The 15,424-nt window shown below is 42.6% G+C and overlaps 1 protein-coding gene and 1 long non-coding RNA gene across 7 annotated transcripts in view; one reads left to right on the forward strand and one right to left on the reverse strand.

Annotated features, from left to right (window-relative positions):
• The window catches only part of LOC126092392 (LIM domain-binding protein 2), an 846,950-nt gene that overhangs the window by 750,199 nt on the left and 81,327 nt on the right, over positions 1-15,424 (forward strand). For 4 of the 6 annotated variants that reach the window (XM_049907960.1, XM_049907962.1, XM_049907961.1 and 1 more), the window contains exon 4: positions 2,067-2,160. In XM_049907960.1, the coding sequence (XP_049763917.1) occupies positions 2,067-2,160 (94 nt within the window). The remainder of the gene's footprint in view (positions 1-2,066; positions 2,161-15,424) is intronic. The other 2 variants (XM_049907963.1, XM_049907966.1) reach the window with 1 other exon arrangement.
• LOC126092393 (uncharacterized) lies at positions 2,528-4,566 on the reverse strand. The gene is made up of 2 exons (XR_007521327.1): positions 3,596-4,566; positions 2,528-3,532 (listed from the first exon to the last, which is right to left on the reverse strand). It is a non-coding gene; the product is annotated as an uncharacterized LOC126092393 (long non-coding RNA).

The following is a 15,424-nucleotide window of genomic DNA, read 5'->3' on the forward strand; positions in this document are numbered from 1 at the left end:
GACTGTCAGAAGACAGCACAGACCATGTAATGGGATTCTGTATAATGTCTGATGCATGGATGCATAAAGTTTGTCTACTCCGTTCCTCCTGGCGTTGTATGCTCCTTGGATACAGTTAGGCTCCGGATCTCCTGCTTCAAAGAGCTTGCCACGTGAAGAAGTGCTTGATCCTGAAACGTAGTGTTAAGTCAGTGGTGCCAAATTTAAGTGCTGACAAAACAGACCCGACTGTTAAATCACGATGTGAACTCGCCTTAAGTCTTGTTATAATCACAGCTGAACATGTGCAGTTAAAGAGCTCGAAGCGAAAAGCTTACTTTGGACTTGGAGACGTCAGCTACTGAATAAAAAAAATCCAGGAATTATAATTAGGCTGTGCCTGACATTCAGCCTCCTCTGTCAAACGCATTATTGTTATGAATGTATGGGGTGAAGCAAGCTGCAATGTTTGGTTTGAAGTAGTGGTTTCATACAGCAAATTTGTTTTGTCTTCATAGTTATGATTCAGTTTACTGTGACTAAAAAAAATATGAGTATTGTAAATTATCTTTTCACTAGGTGGCGGGATGTGTCATTACCAAACGAATCCGTAATTTCTGTATAAATTTGATGCTAATGAAGATATAGAAAAGAAATGCAGTGCGGTATTGTCACTTTGCAAGAAACGGATGACGTAATTTCAAAGATATTGCAAGTGACATCACCGACAGCCCCAATTGGGGCGCCCAAAGTTTGTGCCATATTCTTGAGTAACTGAGTAGGTTGGTTTGTTTTTGTTTCCGAAGTGTTTCTGACTCGTAGTTTGTATACAAACACTTTTCCACAGAAACAGAGCATAGTTGATCGTTGAATTATTGAGATGTTGAAGGTTTTCGTGTTGACTCAATTTTCGGATGACTGTATCGAGTAAAACGCTGGAGTCTCGCGTGGATGTGATGCTAAACTTATCAAAAATTTAAAAAAAGTCCTCGTATGTTCTGCACAAGTATTCGGAATACCGACCGTCATAAGTAGATATTCGCGTACATGTGAATTAAACGAAATAGATATCCGGCAAGAACCTCTGCAATTAGAAGTACATCTTACGTTTCTTACACCGTGATCGAATGACAAAACATCGTTGCGAATCTTCATTAGTACGTAATTCATAACGAAATTTTGGGTTCTGTAAGTAGAGAAACGTTTAGTTATATTTGTTGTACGTTAACTTAATATTTTGTTATTTTTTTATGAAAATAATTGAAACCTTCAGTGTAATATTCTTTATAATTTTCTGTGTGATGCATGTATGCTTTCTCTGTCGCTCTCATCATATACTGATCTTCATTTTTACATGCAGTATTTGCTTTTGAATTGTCTCTATAGTTCGAATGTTTTCTAAAGAACGATTCTGCTTGTGGTTTTTCTATTTGCTTTTTTAATATGAATGCCTGCTCCCGCCCCCCTTTCTCCCTCTTTTTGAGAGAGGGAGACTGGTACTAATTCAGTGCTGTTGATGGAATTATTATTGTTCAGTGAAACAGTAAAATCATCAATAGACTAAATGGGAAATGATCGATAATTAAAGTTATTAAGACTTGTTTCTCGAATGGGTCCTCAGAGGCAAATAATTTTCTTAGGGCAATGCGAACTTAGAAATTCAGTCACCTTATACTTGACGAGTTGGCATGAGGCATTCAGAAAGTTAGCATGAGTCAACAATTTAGCTACAGCAATGGGAAAGTAGTGCAGTATGTGATGGATGCAGAGAATCATAAATGTAATCTCTATGTCAAATAATTTACGACTGAAGGAGTAACATAGTTTCAGCATTTACAAATTACATCATTTATATGTTTGTATGTCGCCTTGCACCAGTGTGCGTAGCTGACGTCGCCACTCTTGAATTATTTTTCGAGATATAAACAGAGTCGTACTGTCCAGTGGCTCTTATCTTTGCTCGATGGTGATTCACATGAGAACTACGTACCGTGGTGACGGACGGATCGCACCCTGGTGCAAGCGCCATACATGTTGTCCTGTGCCGTCCTCTGTGTTAATTCCGTGTTTTTCAACTTATTTGGTAGATCTCTTCCTGTTCCCAGGCGTCATACGCCGTACTTCGGCCAGCCTGACTATCGTATTTACGAGCTTAACAAGAGGCTTCAGCAGAGGACAGAGGTGAGTACACAAAGGCATTTTTTACGCTGCGCCAAAGTGTGTGACTGCCCAGGCGTTCGTGTGCGGGCATCCGCTGTATTGATGCAATGTTATCTATAAACGTATACTTAGTAAAGGTGTGCCACTGATATTCTACCTCCACCGTATTTGTTGCTTTATTGTTGCAAACAGGACATCTCATATAGACTAATGAGAACGGCTGACATGACATGAGATTCTCGCAGCTGCATCAATTTATAAAAATTTTCTCGATGCTGAAGTCGTGCCCTGTCTGAAACTCGAGCTTCCAGAATATTCACCATTTTTTTCTCCAGGGCCTGACTGACCTTGACACTGTTTGCATACCAAAAAAAGTATTTTGGACAAGTTTCCTCTAAGAATTTGTTTCTTATGACGCATCGTCATGGCATTAGGCGTCTTTGTAGGTGGAGCCAGTACTAAGCACATTTTTAACATTGCACTGTTGACCCATCCGCTGGGATTCTCTAGTTCGGAGGCCTCAGATTAATGGGAAGTAGTGTTCGGGAAGAAGGTTGTGTGGCCAGCTCGTTCTCACGCTGAGATACCGCTATGTATTATATATACTTACTTCCGCGGGGAAAGATGAAAACAGAACAGGAATTAGTTGTGTGAGTACATGTTGTAAAGTGTTTCATATTCACTGAAATGAAATGAATGGATCGTTGAGTAGAAAACAGTGAAGATGCAATAACATGAAATGATACCACAGGTAACAAGGCAGAAATTCTGAATGTGCGATGTCCCTGTTGTTTGCCACGCACGCTGTGGGAGAATCTTTCTTCGTGAAGTTCAGAAGTAATTGAAGGAAAAATAACTGAAAATGAAAATCTCAGTCAAGCCTGGAAGCGAAATCAGATAGCATAGTGGTTAAGGCGACTACTCGCGAAAAGCTGAAAATCGGGTCCCAGCCGGACACAAAGTTTCACTTGCATTTAAATGTTCAGTACTTGCAAACTACAAACGAATTCAAAGCAATATTCTGTTGCTTTGCAGTCACAGGAAGAGCTTCCGCAGTGATTAAGAATGTGGACTTTTATTCGAGAGGAGCTTGGTTCAAGTTGCCTTTAGACCACCCTGATTTAGATTTTCTGTAGTCCTTACGAATGATTGCAGGCGAATGGCAGGCGGGTAGACCGTTCGCCCGGTGCAAGTCTTATGAGTTGATGCCACTTCGGCGACTTGCGTGTCGATGGAGATGAGATGATAATACAACACCCAGTCCCTGAGCGGAGAAAATCTCCTACCCACCCGGGAATCGAACCGGGCCCCTTAGCATGACATTCCGTCGAGCTGACCGCTCAGCTTACAAGGCGGACAGCAAAACTTAATAAGACTGAAATTACCGTAATACCTGTACTCATTTCTGTAATACCTGTACTCATTTCTGTAATACCTGTACTCATTTCTGTAATACCTGTACTCATTTCTGTAATACCTGTACTCATTTCTGTAACATTAGTTATTATTATTATTATTGTTGTTGTTATTGTTGTTGTTGTTCGTCCAAGTCTTGTAATAGGCACATTGCAGTGTTAAGTGTAAACACTCTCTCGAAAGTCTCCTGGTTAGATGTAGGAGTGTGCATGAAGGCTTTAATCTTGTCGGGCAAAGGCCAACGCCGCACATGAGCGTCCGTCTTATAAGTACATAAAACGTTGGAAATTGAAAAGTATTATTGTTGTTCGCATAAGTACTTACTGACATTATACATACAGGTTTTCTGCGTATTTTTTACATTTAAAAGAAACATATTCGAAGACTACGTTTAAAACACACACACACAGAACATTTGTAACAGAGAAATTAATTCAGTTTAGTTCCAGTAGCATGTCAGACCAATCACTTTGCTTCAGAGGTGCGTGCTTAGCTGTCTAAAGAGGTTGCACAATGTTTGTCTATTAATACACCATTTTATAAAATGTATCTAGACAAGTATTAGTGGACATTCAGGTGGTGTGTATCCAGTCTTCGTCTTTATGACGGCTTGGGCTCTGGTGGGGACAATTTCAACGATGTGTCTGAATGCCTGTGGAGGAATGGCAGTCCATTGTTCCTCAGAACTTGAAACCAGAGAAGATTTTGGATCTAATGGCCTGGAGTGTAGTATACGTTCTAACTCATCCCAAAGTTGCTCCGTTGGGTCCAGATCGCCACTCCAGGCAGACCAGTTCATTTCAGTAATGTTACTGCGCACAAGCCACTGCCTCACAGATTCAGCTTTCTGAAAGAGTGCGTTGTGATGCTGACATATGCAGTAACCGTCTCCAGACTATTACTTTATGGTACGCAGTTCACAAAGTTTAGTCATTTCTTCCCGCATATAACTTTTTCTTAAGCGGGATAAGTGGACCACACGCTAATCACGAAAAACACCCCGTACCGTAACAGCACTTACTCCGTGTGTTGCCGGTCGGGGTGGACGAGCGGTTCTAGGCGCTACAGTCTGGAACCGCGCGACCGCGGGTCGCAGGTTCGAATCCTGCCTCGGGCATGGATGTGTGTGATGTCCTTAGGTTAGTTAGGTTCAAGTAGTTCGAGGGGACTGATGACCTCAGCAGTTAAGTCCCATAGTGCTCAGAGCCATTTGAACCAGACTGCCAAAAGAACATTGGTACAAACTCCAATGTCAGGAGAATGTTCTGCCATACAACAGTTTCACGCGTTGACAGTTAAAAAAATTTTTACCAGAGGGATTTGAACGCAGGACATTTGGTACAACGACCTCACGCTCTACCATTTATTTATCTCATTGTGTTCGTTGCCGTTGCTCGGGGCGGACGTCCCATGACATCCTTTCAAGTTCAGTTGATCCATTCATTCAGTTTTATTATTATTATTATTATTATTATTATTATTATAGGTGACAGCTAACCCTGTGACTGAACACGGTGAGCTACCGTGCCGGTCCAACTCAACCACGCGATATCTACAAGTCAAACATTCACAGATACGCTTTTTCTGACCTTCGTCGCTCTGGTGTTAATTTTAACTACCGTTTACGCAAGTTCTACTGGACGACAATACATAGCACGAACTAAATAGATGTTTTGGTTGATAGTCTATCGACGTAAGTACAACGTTTGGTACCGATCTGACTGTCTGACATCTAGGGGTTTGGGTATGAGCTCTCCTACCTGTTTCGCACTATGGGACTTCACTGTTTTGGCCATCAGTCCCCTAGAACTTAGAACTACTTCAACCTAACTAACCTAAGGACATCACACACATCCATGCCCGAGGCAGGATTCGAACCTGCGACCGTAGCGGTCGCGCGGTTCCAGACTGTAGCGCCTAAAACCGCTCGGCCACTCCGGCCGGCCTCCTTTTATAAGGGCGGCTCTTCCTCTTGTGACATGTAGTGGTCAATTTTCCATTAGATTAGGTTGTTCGGATATTTTTGATCTGGTAGTGTACCAGGGATGTGCGTGTAGGATTGACCCATTATTCCAGAACATTTACAAACAAGAATAGGGAAGTACAGTTAATTTCCTCCGTTTGCTGAAGGTGACATATTCATTAAAACTCTAGCTTTCAAAATTGGTACTAGAAATAATGGAAAGCAACTGTAACAATGAATAGCATTGTTATCTTTTGAAAGCATCTGCGACGATTATCGTGACTCAGACGTTTGCCATCTACAATATTCGCACAGTTTGGTTCCTGTCTTGTGTCTCATGGAAAGAAAAGCATTACTCATTACGTTTCTTTCAGTGTCTCCAGACGTATCACAAATAATGTGTTGGACTTCTTTATATAAAGAGCTTAATCAACAGGAAGACTGTTTTGTTTATCAATATAATTATTCAAAATGGTTCAAATGGCTCTGAGCACTATGGGACTTAACATCTGAGGTCATCAGTCCCCTAGAACTTAGAACCACTTAAACCTAACTAACCTAAGGACATCACGCACATCCATGCCCGAGGCAGGATTCGAACCTGCGACAGTAGCGGTCGCGCGGTTCCAGACTGAAGCGCCTAGAATCGCTCGGCCACAACGGCCGGCTAATATAATTATTGCAAAAAGTGACATTTGTTTGTTGTTTGTTTACAAAGCAGAACTAGTTGGTAGTGGATAACCATTGACCTCCTGGTGGGAACAAGTGATTATTACAAAAGGCTCCCATTGGTTTTCCAAGGTGTTTACGTTAACTCACGTGAATGCTTGTGCCAACCTTTATTCTTGAGACATATTTTACGTGTTAAAGTAAAATCACTGCACTCAATTGTTGTAAACTGTTTAGAGTAGTTTGGTCAATTTATAGTTGCTAAACAGCTCTTTTGTTACAGAATAATTTTCTTTAAAAAAGGCCCGCCAAACTATCCCCGTAATGTGGAGCGGTCTTGGTGCCTCGACATGACGATAGGATATCCGTGACCCAGTAGATAGGTAACAGGCGAAAAACTCATCTGTCCGCCGTTGCGTCAGTACATCATACAAATGCTGTTGAGAATGGGAAATATTTTCTAATAACGGCACGCAGAAGTCGATGAAAATAAATAAAAGCTTTGACTGTCAGCAACGAATGTTTTTCAGCACCAAAAATCGAAACCAGATAAGCATATGTTGGCTTACAACAGTACATCACCATCTGTACTTCGCAAGCCGTAGTACGATGCTTGGCGGAGAGTACCTACGCAGTGTACTATAGTGTACACTGTTATCGTCTCCCCGTTTCAATTCCATTCGTGGATGGTATATCGGGGAGAAAGATTCTTCTACATGAGCCTGAATTTCTCTAGTCGAGGCGTAGTGATCATTACGCGAGGTACATGTCGGAGGGAGTAATGCATTCCTTATCTCCTTCTGAAATGGCTCACGTAATTTTGTAAGTAAGGCGCTGGACGATGGACATACTCTCCCTTGTGACGTCTCCTACTCTAATTCGTTGAGAGACGCTGTAGAGCGCTCAAGCTGCCTAAAAAGTTCATGACGCGACGTTAGCCCTTCTTTTCTGTTTCTTCCCCTAATGCAACTTGGTAAGGTTCCCAGACCGATGAACAATACTTCGGTATTGTCCGAACATGTGTTTTGTAAGCGATCTCTTTCGTGCGTGAATTAATTTTGTTAGGGATTCTACCGATAAATCTGACATCTACCTTCGCCTTGGCTAAAATTATGGTGGTCTTTTCACCTTAAATCAGTCGGGGTAGAAACCTTAACGTTGTATGTGAATCTAGTGATCGACTCTAGTCATTGATCACCGGTCGTGTTTTGAAACGATATCGGATATTTTCGTGTATTTGCGCGCATTACGTTATATTTCTTTATGTTTAGGGTCTTTTTCCAATCTTTGTACCATTCATTGATCAACTGCAAGTCTCTCCGCGTATCGTACACAAGTTTCTAAAGCTAAAACTTCGTCTTCCGCGAATAGCCTCATAGGGCTGCAGACTTAATCCAGCAGGTCATTTACATACAGGGTGAACCAAAGTCCGCACACTAAGACGTCACAATGCGTTTCCTTGCATGCTAACATTGCAGTATTTGACAGAAAATGAATGTAAAAGAAGGCAATTTGGAAACGCTCTAATAACATGTACGAGAAGTATCTTACTATTGTAGAGCTGTGCTGCCTAATTAGTGCAATTGGGAGAGTTTGGAATACTCGAGTCGGAGAGTTGGATACCGTACCAAGTTGTGTGGTTATGTTCTAATTGTAGATTGCGTGACATTTAATATGGCTTTTTAATCGTATACAACTATTGCAGTAGGTGTTATGTAAAACACGTGCAATTAATTAATGCTAACATACAAATAAGAGCATAGTCGTCTACGTTATTCCACTTTTAAACGTGCATTTTACCTTTAAATGTTTACTCTGTTCCATGTACTACACTCCTCCATGCTTTCCGCTCCATTGTCAACATTGCTTCTCTTTTCTTTAGTACCCCATGCTTTCCTTGCCCCAAAGTCAAAAGCAGGCTACTTCAGTCCTCTACGTCTTGGTCTGTTACTGGATCTTTTATCCTAGATAGTTCCCCTGCAACCATGCAAGTCACATAGCGACATCGTCTGTATTGTTTCGCACTATTTTATCAAGTTCGTCCGAATTCTGTTCTCGGTGTACACTCGTGCCATGACGTAGTCGATTAGTGCCAACTGTCATGTTTTATGTTCTAACGAACATAAAACATGACAGTTCTAACATGACAGTTCTAACGAACATAAAACATGACAGTTGGCACTAATCGACTACGTCATACTTCCTTTAGGACCTTACGTCACCAGAAGTCTACCAACCCGCTTCACAGGTAACTACCGGACTTTGATGCGTGTATTGTACCCTGCCGATGAATGAGGAAGAACTGGTTGCAACTTTCATGTCGTTTTGTAACTTTGGATGCATCTATGCCCCGAAGAGTTCAGAAAAATATGATCCAGCGAATTGCTAAATGTTTTGAGATGCGGAGTGGTCGCTTTTGAGCAGCTTATCTGAGGACTGCGTAAGTTTTATGAAAGACATTCTGTCACTGAAAGTGTATTCAAAATGTTACAACTGGCCGCTGTTACTTAATGCAGCATGTACTCGTATGTTTAACGTTCCCACATTGATGAGTCTTGTACTTGGTTCTGTCCTGTGACAGGTAATTTATTTTTAAATGGTTATTACTCTTCATGAACGTTTGTGGCCTGTCTGACCAATAACTGAATAATTGTTACGTTCAGTGTTAAAAAAAACTGTAGTTGTGCGGTATGTGTCGTTTAAGAAACAGTGGACAGATCAAAGTTATGAAATAAAAGAAGTAAAGAAATACTGTCTAACCCTTGTATTCTAACGCAAGAATCTACCTATTGCATTAAGTGGGCAGGGGGAGCACAACTATATTGAATAAAGACACTTTCCGCGCATGTGATTACACTGTTGACAAATTGCCTCTCTGCTTTGTACATTATATGCTGAAAATGTGTGCGGAACGAAATTTCATGTGGTCGTATTTTGTTTGGCGAGGGACTGCTTCGAATGTTGTCTGGAAATTAGATTTCTGAACACGCACTGAGGCGCAGTAAATGACAGAAGCGTGTAGCGTAAGACTCTTATAACCTAAACTGAACTGTCCGCCTTGTTTCCCCCAAAGTATAGGATATTCATACTTGTTTATTTGCGAGTCACGATGCGAGTGTAAACTTGTAATTAAATGTATTGAAGAATTCGTCCTAAACACGGGTGGCCGCTCCGCTGTGAACTGCACTAAATATTGCGAAAATGGTTTTCGCGCGTTTTGATTTCCGAGTGACCCCGAGCGAAGAAAAAGATAGGCCACAAAGTGCCGGAGACACAACTAGGAAGCAGGAACTGGCGTTGAATTGTGTACTGTAAATATGCATTAATAAAAGTAGTTATAAACATGAAACATGTTGTATACAACTGCGTTTTTTTCCCACAGTCGAAAACTGTACTGAAGCAGTTCATCTCAATCTTTTTTTTTTATTCTCGAATTATTTTTCCTGATGGCGAAGTGGAGAGGGATTTTTGTAATGTATTTATCATACACATACATACACAAACTAAATAATACTTGGCCCCATTTCTTGTATAGGTACGGTAAGAGGAATCATAATTGAGATCACAGCGAATTGGTCATTGTGAGGGAACCTGCACAAGTAACATAACCTTCAAAGAATAAAGTTTTTACCACAAGTAAACAAGCAACAAACCTATCATAAAGTATACAAAATGAATACTGGTTAACTGATAGATGAAACCGTTAGTAAAAATTCGGTTCACTTCTGCTGATTAAAAAAAAAACACCACTTTTACAATTGCCGATATACAGGCAAAAACTAACAAAAATGGTTCAAATGGCTCTGAGCTCTATGGGACTCAACATCTGAGGTCATCAGTCCCCTAGAACTTAGAACTACTTAAACCTAACTAACCTAAGGACATCACACACATCCATGCCCGAGGCAGGATTCGAACCTGCGACCGTAACGGTCGCGCGGTTCCAGACTGAAGCGCCTAGAACCGCTGGGCCACTTCGGCGGCAAAAACTAACAGATAGGCAGGTTACTGCCTAATACCTGTATTTGAAGACATTGGTGCCGAGTTCTTAACTCATTACACTTAATATTTACGAACTACCTCGCAAGTTTCTATGGCCGTCTAATGTTACGTTTCAGTTTTTCTATTACACTGAAGAACCAGACAAACTGGTTCACCTCCCTCATATCGTGTAGGGCCACCGCGAGCATGCACAAGTGCCGCAACATAACCTGGCATGGACTCGACTAATGTCTGAAGCAGTGCTGGAGGGAACTGACACCATGAACCCTGCAGGGATGTCCATAAATCCGTGAGAGTACGACGGGGTGGAGATCTCTTCTGAACAGCACGTTGCAAGGCTTCACAGATATCCTCAATAATATTCGTAACTGGGGAGTTTGGTGGCCAGCAGAAGTGTTTAAACTCGTAAGAGTGGACCTGGAGCCACTCTGTAGCAATTCTGGACGCGTGGAGTGTTGCATTGTCCTGCTGGAATTGCCCAAGTCAGTCGGAATGCACATTGAACATGAATGTATGCAGGTGATCAGACAGGATGCTTACGTACGTGCCACCTGTTAGACTCGTATCTAGACGTATCAGGGGTCCCGTATCACTCCAACTGCACTCGCCGCACACCATTACAGAGCCTCCACCAACTTGAACATGGAGGGTCCATGGATTCACGAGGTTTTCTCCTTACCCGTACACGTCCATCCGCTCGATACAATTTGAAACGAGACTCGTTCAACCAGACAACATGTTTCCAGTCGTCAGCAGTGTTGACGGACCGAGGCGAGGCGTAAAGCTTTGCGTCGTGCAGTTATCAAGGTTATACGAGTGGGCCTTCGGCTGCAGAAGCCCATATCGATGATGTTTCGTTGAATGGTTCGCGCGCTGACACTTGTTGATGGCCCAGCACTGAAATCTGCAGCAATTTGCGGAAGGGTTGCACTTGTGTCACGTTGAACGATTCTGTTCAGTCGTCGTAGGTCCCGTTCTTGCAGGATCTTCTTCCGGCCTCGGCGATGTCGGAGATTTAATGTTCTACTGGATTCCTAATGTTCAAGGTCTCTACATCTACATCCATACTCCGCAAGCCACCTGACGGTGTGTGGCGGAGGGTACCTTGAGTACCTCTATCGGTTCTCCCTTCTATTCCAGTCTCGTATTGTTCGTGGAAAGAAGGATTGTCGGTATGCCTCTGTGTGGGCTCTAATCTCTCTGATTTTATCCTCATGGTCTCTTCGCGAGATATACGTAGGAGGGAGCAATATACTGCTTGACTCTTCGGTGAAAGTATGTTCTCGAAACTTTGACAAAAGCCCGTACCGAGCTACTGAGCGTCTCTCCTGCAGAGTCTTCCACTGGAGTTTATCTATCATCTCCGTAACGCTTTCGCGATTACTAAATGATCCTGTAAAGAAGCGCGCTGCTCTCCGTTGGATCTTCTCTATCTCTTCTATCAACCCTATCTGGTACGGATCCCACACTGCTGAGCAGTATTCAAGCAGTGGGCGAACAAGTGTACTGTAACCTACTTCCTTTGTTTTCGGATTGCATTTGCTTAGGATTCTTCCAATGAATCTCAGTCTGGCATCTGCTTTACCGACGATCAACATTATATGATCATTCTATTTTAAATCACTCCTAATGCGTACTCCCAGATAATTTATGGTATTAACTGCTTCCAGTTGCTGACCTGCTATTTTGTAGCTAAATGGTAAAGGATCTATCTTTCTGTGTATTCTCAGCACATTACACTTGTCTACATTGAGATTCAATTGCCATTCCCTGCACCATGCGTCAATTCGCTGCAGATTCTCCTGCATTTCAGTACAATTTTCCATTGTTACAACCTCTCGATACACCACAGCATCATCTGCAAAAAGCCTCAGTGAACTTCCGATGTCATCCACCAGGTCATTTATGTATGTTGTGAATAGCAACGGTCCTATGACACTCCCCTGCGGCACACCTGAAATCACTCTTACTTCGGAAGACTTCTCACCATTGAGAATGACATGCTGCGTCCTGTTATCTAGGAACTCCTCAATCCAATCACACAATTGGTCTGATAGTCCATATGCTCTTACTTTGTTCATTAAACGACTGTGAGGAACTGTATCGAACGCCTTGCGGAAGTCAAGAAACACGGCATCTATCTGTGAACCCGTGTCTATGGCCCTCTGAGTCTCGTGGACGAATAGCGCGAGCTGGGTTTCACATGACCGTCTTTTTCGAAACCCATGCTGATTCCTGCAAAGTAGATTTCTAGTCTCCAGAAAAGTCATTATACTCGAACACAATACGTGTTCCAAAATTCTACAACTGATCGACGTTAGAGATATAGGTCTATAGTTGTGCACATCTGTTCGACGTCCCTTCTTGAAAACGGGGATGACCTGTGCCCTTTTCCAATCCTTTGGAACGCTACGCTCTTCTAGAGACCTGCGGTACACCGCTGCAAGAAGGGGGGTAAGTTCATTCGCGTACTCTGTGTAAAATTGAACTGGTATCCCATCAGGTCCAGAGGCCTTTCCTCTTTTGAGCGATTTTAATTGTTTCTCTATCCCTCTGTCGTCTATTTCGATATCTACCATTTTGTCATCTGTGCGACAATCTAGAGAAGGAACTACAGTGCAATCTTCCTCTGTGAAACAACTTTGGAAAAAGACATTTAGTATTTCGGCCTTTAGTCTGTCATCATCTGTTTCAGTACCATTTTGGTCACAGAGTGTCTGGACATTTTGTTTTGATCCACCTACCGCTTTGACATAAGACCAAAATTTCTTAGAATTTTCTGCCAAGTCAGTACATAGAACTATACTTTCAAATTCATTGAACGCCTCTCGCATATCCCTCCTCACACTACATTTCGCTTCGCGTAATTTTTGTTCCACTCGTGACATGGTCGTACGGGAAAATCCCTACTTCGTCGCTACCTCGGAGATGCTGTGTCCCCTAGCTCGTGCACCAACAATAACACCACGTTCAAACTCACTTAAATCCTGATAACCTGGCATTCTAGCAGCAGTTACCGATCTAACAACTGCGTCAGCCACTTGTCTTATATAGGCGTTGTCGACCGCAGCGCCGTATTCTGCCTGTTTACATATCTCTGTATTTAAATACGCATGCCTATAGCAGTTTCTTTGGCGCTGCAGTGTATATGGAAAGGGATTCTAAATATGTCTATAAACAGCAATATCAAATATTTTATAAGAGGTATTATAAAAAGCTTCGTGAATAGGTTAACTGACCACCGCGGAGGTAAAGACTGTCCAATCCCCGGAGTTTGGGGAAACATGGCGGACGATTCAGCCAGTTATATGGGGACTGTAGTGTGGCTGAAGACGGCGTAGGCCGGACTTGGGCGACTCCAGTGCAGGCGACGAGGCCTGCCCCCTCCGCGAGCGCTGCGCGGCCCCGAGGCGCCGGAGGAGGAGCGCCAGCGCCTGCCAGAGAGCGCGGCCGGCGCTGCCAGAAATCCACGCCAGGTCCCCAGCACGCACCCACACCGTGCTTTCTTCGTGGCGGCTCCCGAAACACTCTCGGAAGCAGCAACCTTCACCGGAAAGAGTATACGTTTAGTTGACGAACTTCCGACAGATTAAACGTGCGATGCAGTTCCGCACTGCCATTTAGTGAACAAAATACACTACATCTACATCTACATCTACATGATTACTCTGCAATTCACATTTAACTGCTTGGCAGAGCGTTCATCGAACCACAATCATAATATCTCTCTACCATTCCACTCCCGAACAGCGCGCGGGAAAAACGTACACCTAAACCTTTCTGTTCGAGCTCTGATTTCTCTTATTTTATTTTGATGATCATTCCTACCTATGTAGGTTGGGCTCAACAAAATAGTTTCTCATTCGGAAGGGAAAGTTGGTGACTGAAATTTCGTAAATAGATCTCGCCGCGACGAAAAACGTCTTTGCTTTAATGACTTCCATCCCAACTCGCGTATCATATCTGCCACACTCTCTCCCCTATTACGTGATAATACAAAACGAGCTGCCCTTTTTTGCACCCTTCCGATGTCCTCAGTCAATCCCACACCGCGCAGCAATATTCTAACGGAGGACGAACAAGTGTAGTGTAAGCTGTCTCTTTAGTGGACTTGTTGCATCTTCTAAGTGTTCTGCCAATGAAACGCAACCTTTGGCTCGCCTTCCCCACAATATTATCTCTTTGGTCTTTCCAACTGAAGTTGTTCGTAATTTTAACAGCCAGGTACTTAGTTGAATTGACAGCCTTTAGAATTGTACCATTTATCGAGTAATCGAATTCCAACGGATTTCTTTTGGAACTCATGTGGATCACTTTACACTTTTCGTTATTTAGCGTCAACTGCCACCTGCCACACCATACAGCAACCTTTTCTAAATCGCTTTGCAACTGATACAGGTCTTCGGATGACCTTACTAGACGGTAAATTACAGCATCATCTGCGAACAACCTAAGAGAACTGCTCAGATTGTCACCCAGGTCATTTATATAGATCAGGAACAGCAGAGGTCCCAGGACGCTTCCCTCGGGAACACCTGATATCACTTCAGTTTTACTCGATGATTTGCCGTCTATTACTACGAACTGCGACCTTCCTGACAGGAAATCACGAATCCAGTCGCACAACTGACACGATACCCCATAGGCCCGCAGCTTGATAAGACGTCGCTTGTGAGGAACGGTGTCAAAAGCTTTCCGGAAATCTAGAAATACGGAATCAACTTGAGATCCCCTGTCGATAGCGGCCATCACTTCGTGCGAATAAAGAGCTAGCTGCGTTGCACAAGAACGATGTTTTCTGAAATCATGCTGGTTGCGTATCAATAGATCGTTCCCTTCGAGGTGATTCATAATGTTTGAATACAGTATATGCTCCAAAACCATACACTCTTAACAAGGAGATGTTCCCGGTGGTGGGATTGACGTTTTGAAACCATTTATACGGGTGACGTAGGTTAAGGTCCAAGGTATCACACCCTACAGCCATTCTACCTGGTGGGCCCTCGTTTGCGAGTAATTGACGATATATATATATATATATATATATATATATATATATATATATATATATATATATATATATATATATTTTTCCTCCGCCTGACGCTCTACAATCGCGCAGTCCTTCGACACTGAAGGATGCTGATTTGAATCTCGACAGCTACTTTAAAATTGTTTATCGCAATGTCTTTGGTCATTATATTTATTCAATTAAGTCATTTCAAATAGTTCAAA

The sequence above is a fragment of the Schistocerca cancellata genome, chromosome 7 (assembly GCF_023864275.1).
Source record: "Schistocerca cancellata isolate TAMUIC-IGC-003103 chromosome 7, iqSchCanc2.1, whole genome shotgun sequence".
Taxonomy (NCBI): domain Eukaryota; kingdom Metazoa; phylum Arthropoda; class Insecta; order Orthoptera; family Acrididae; genus Schistocerca; species Schistocerca cancellata.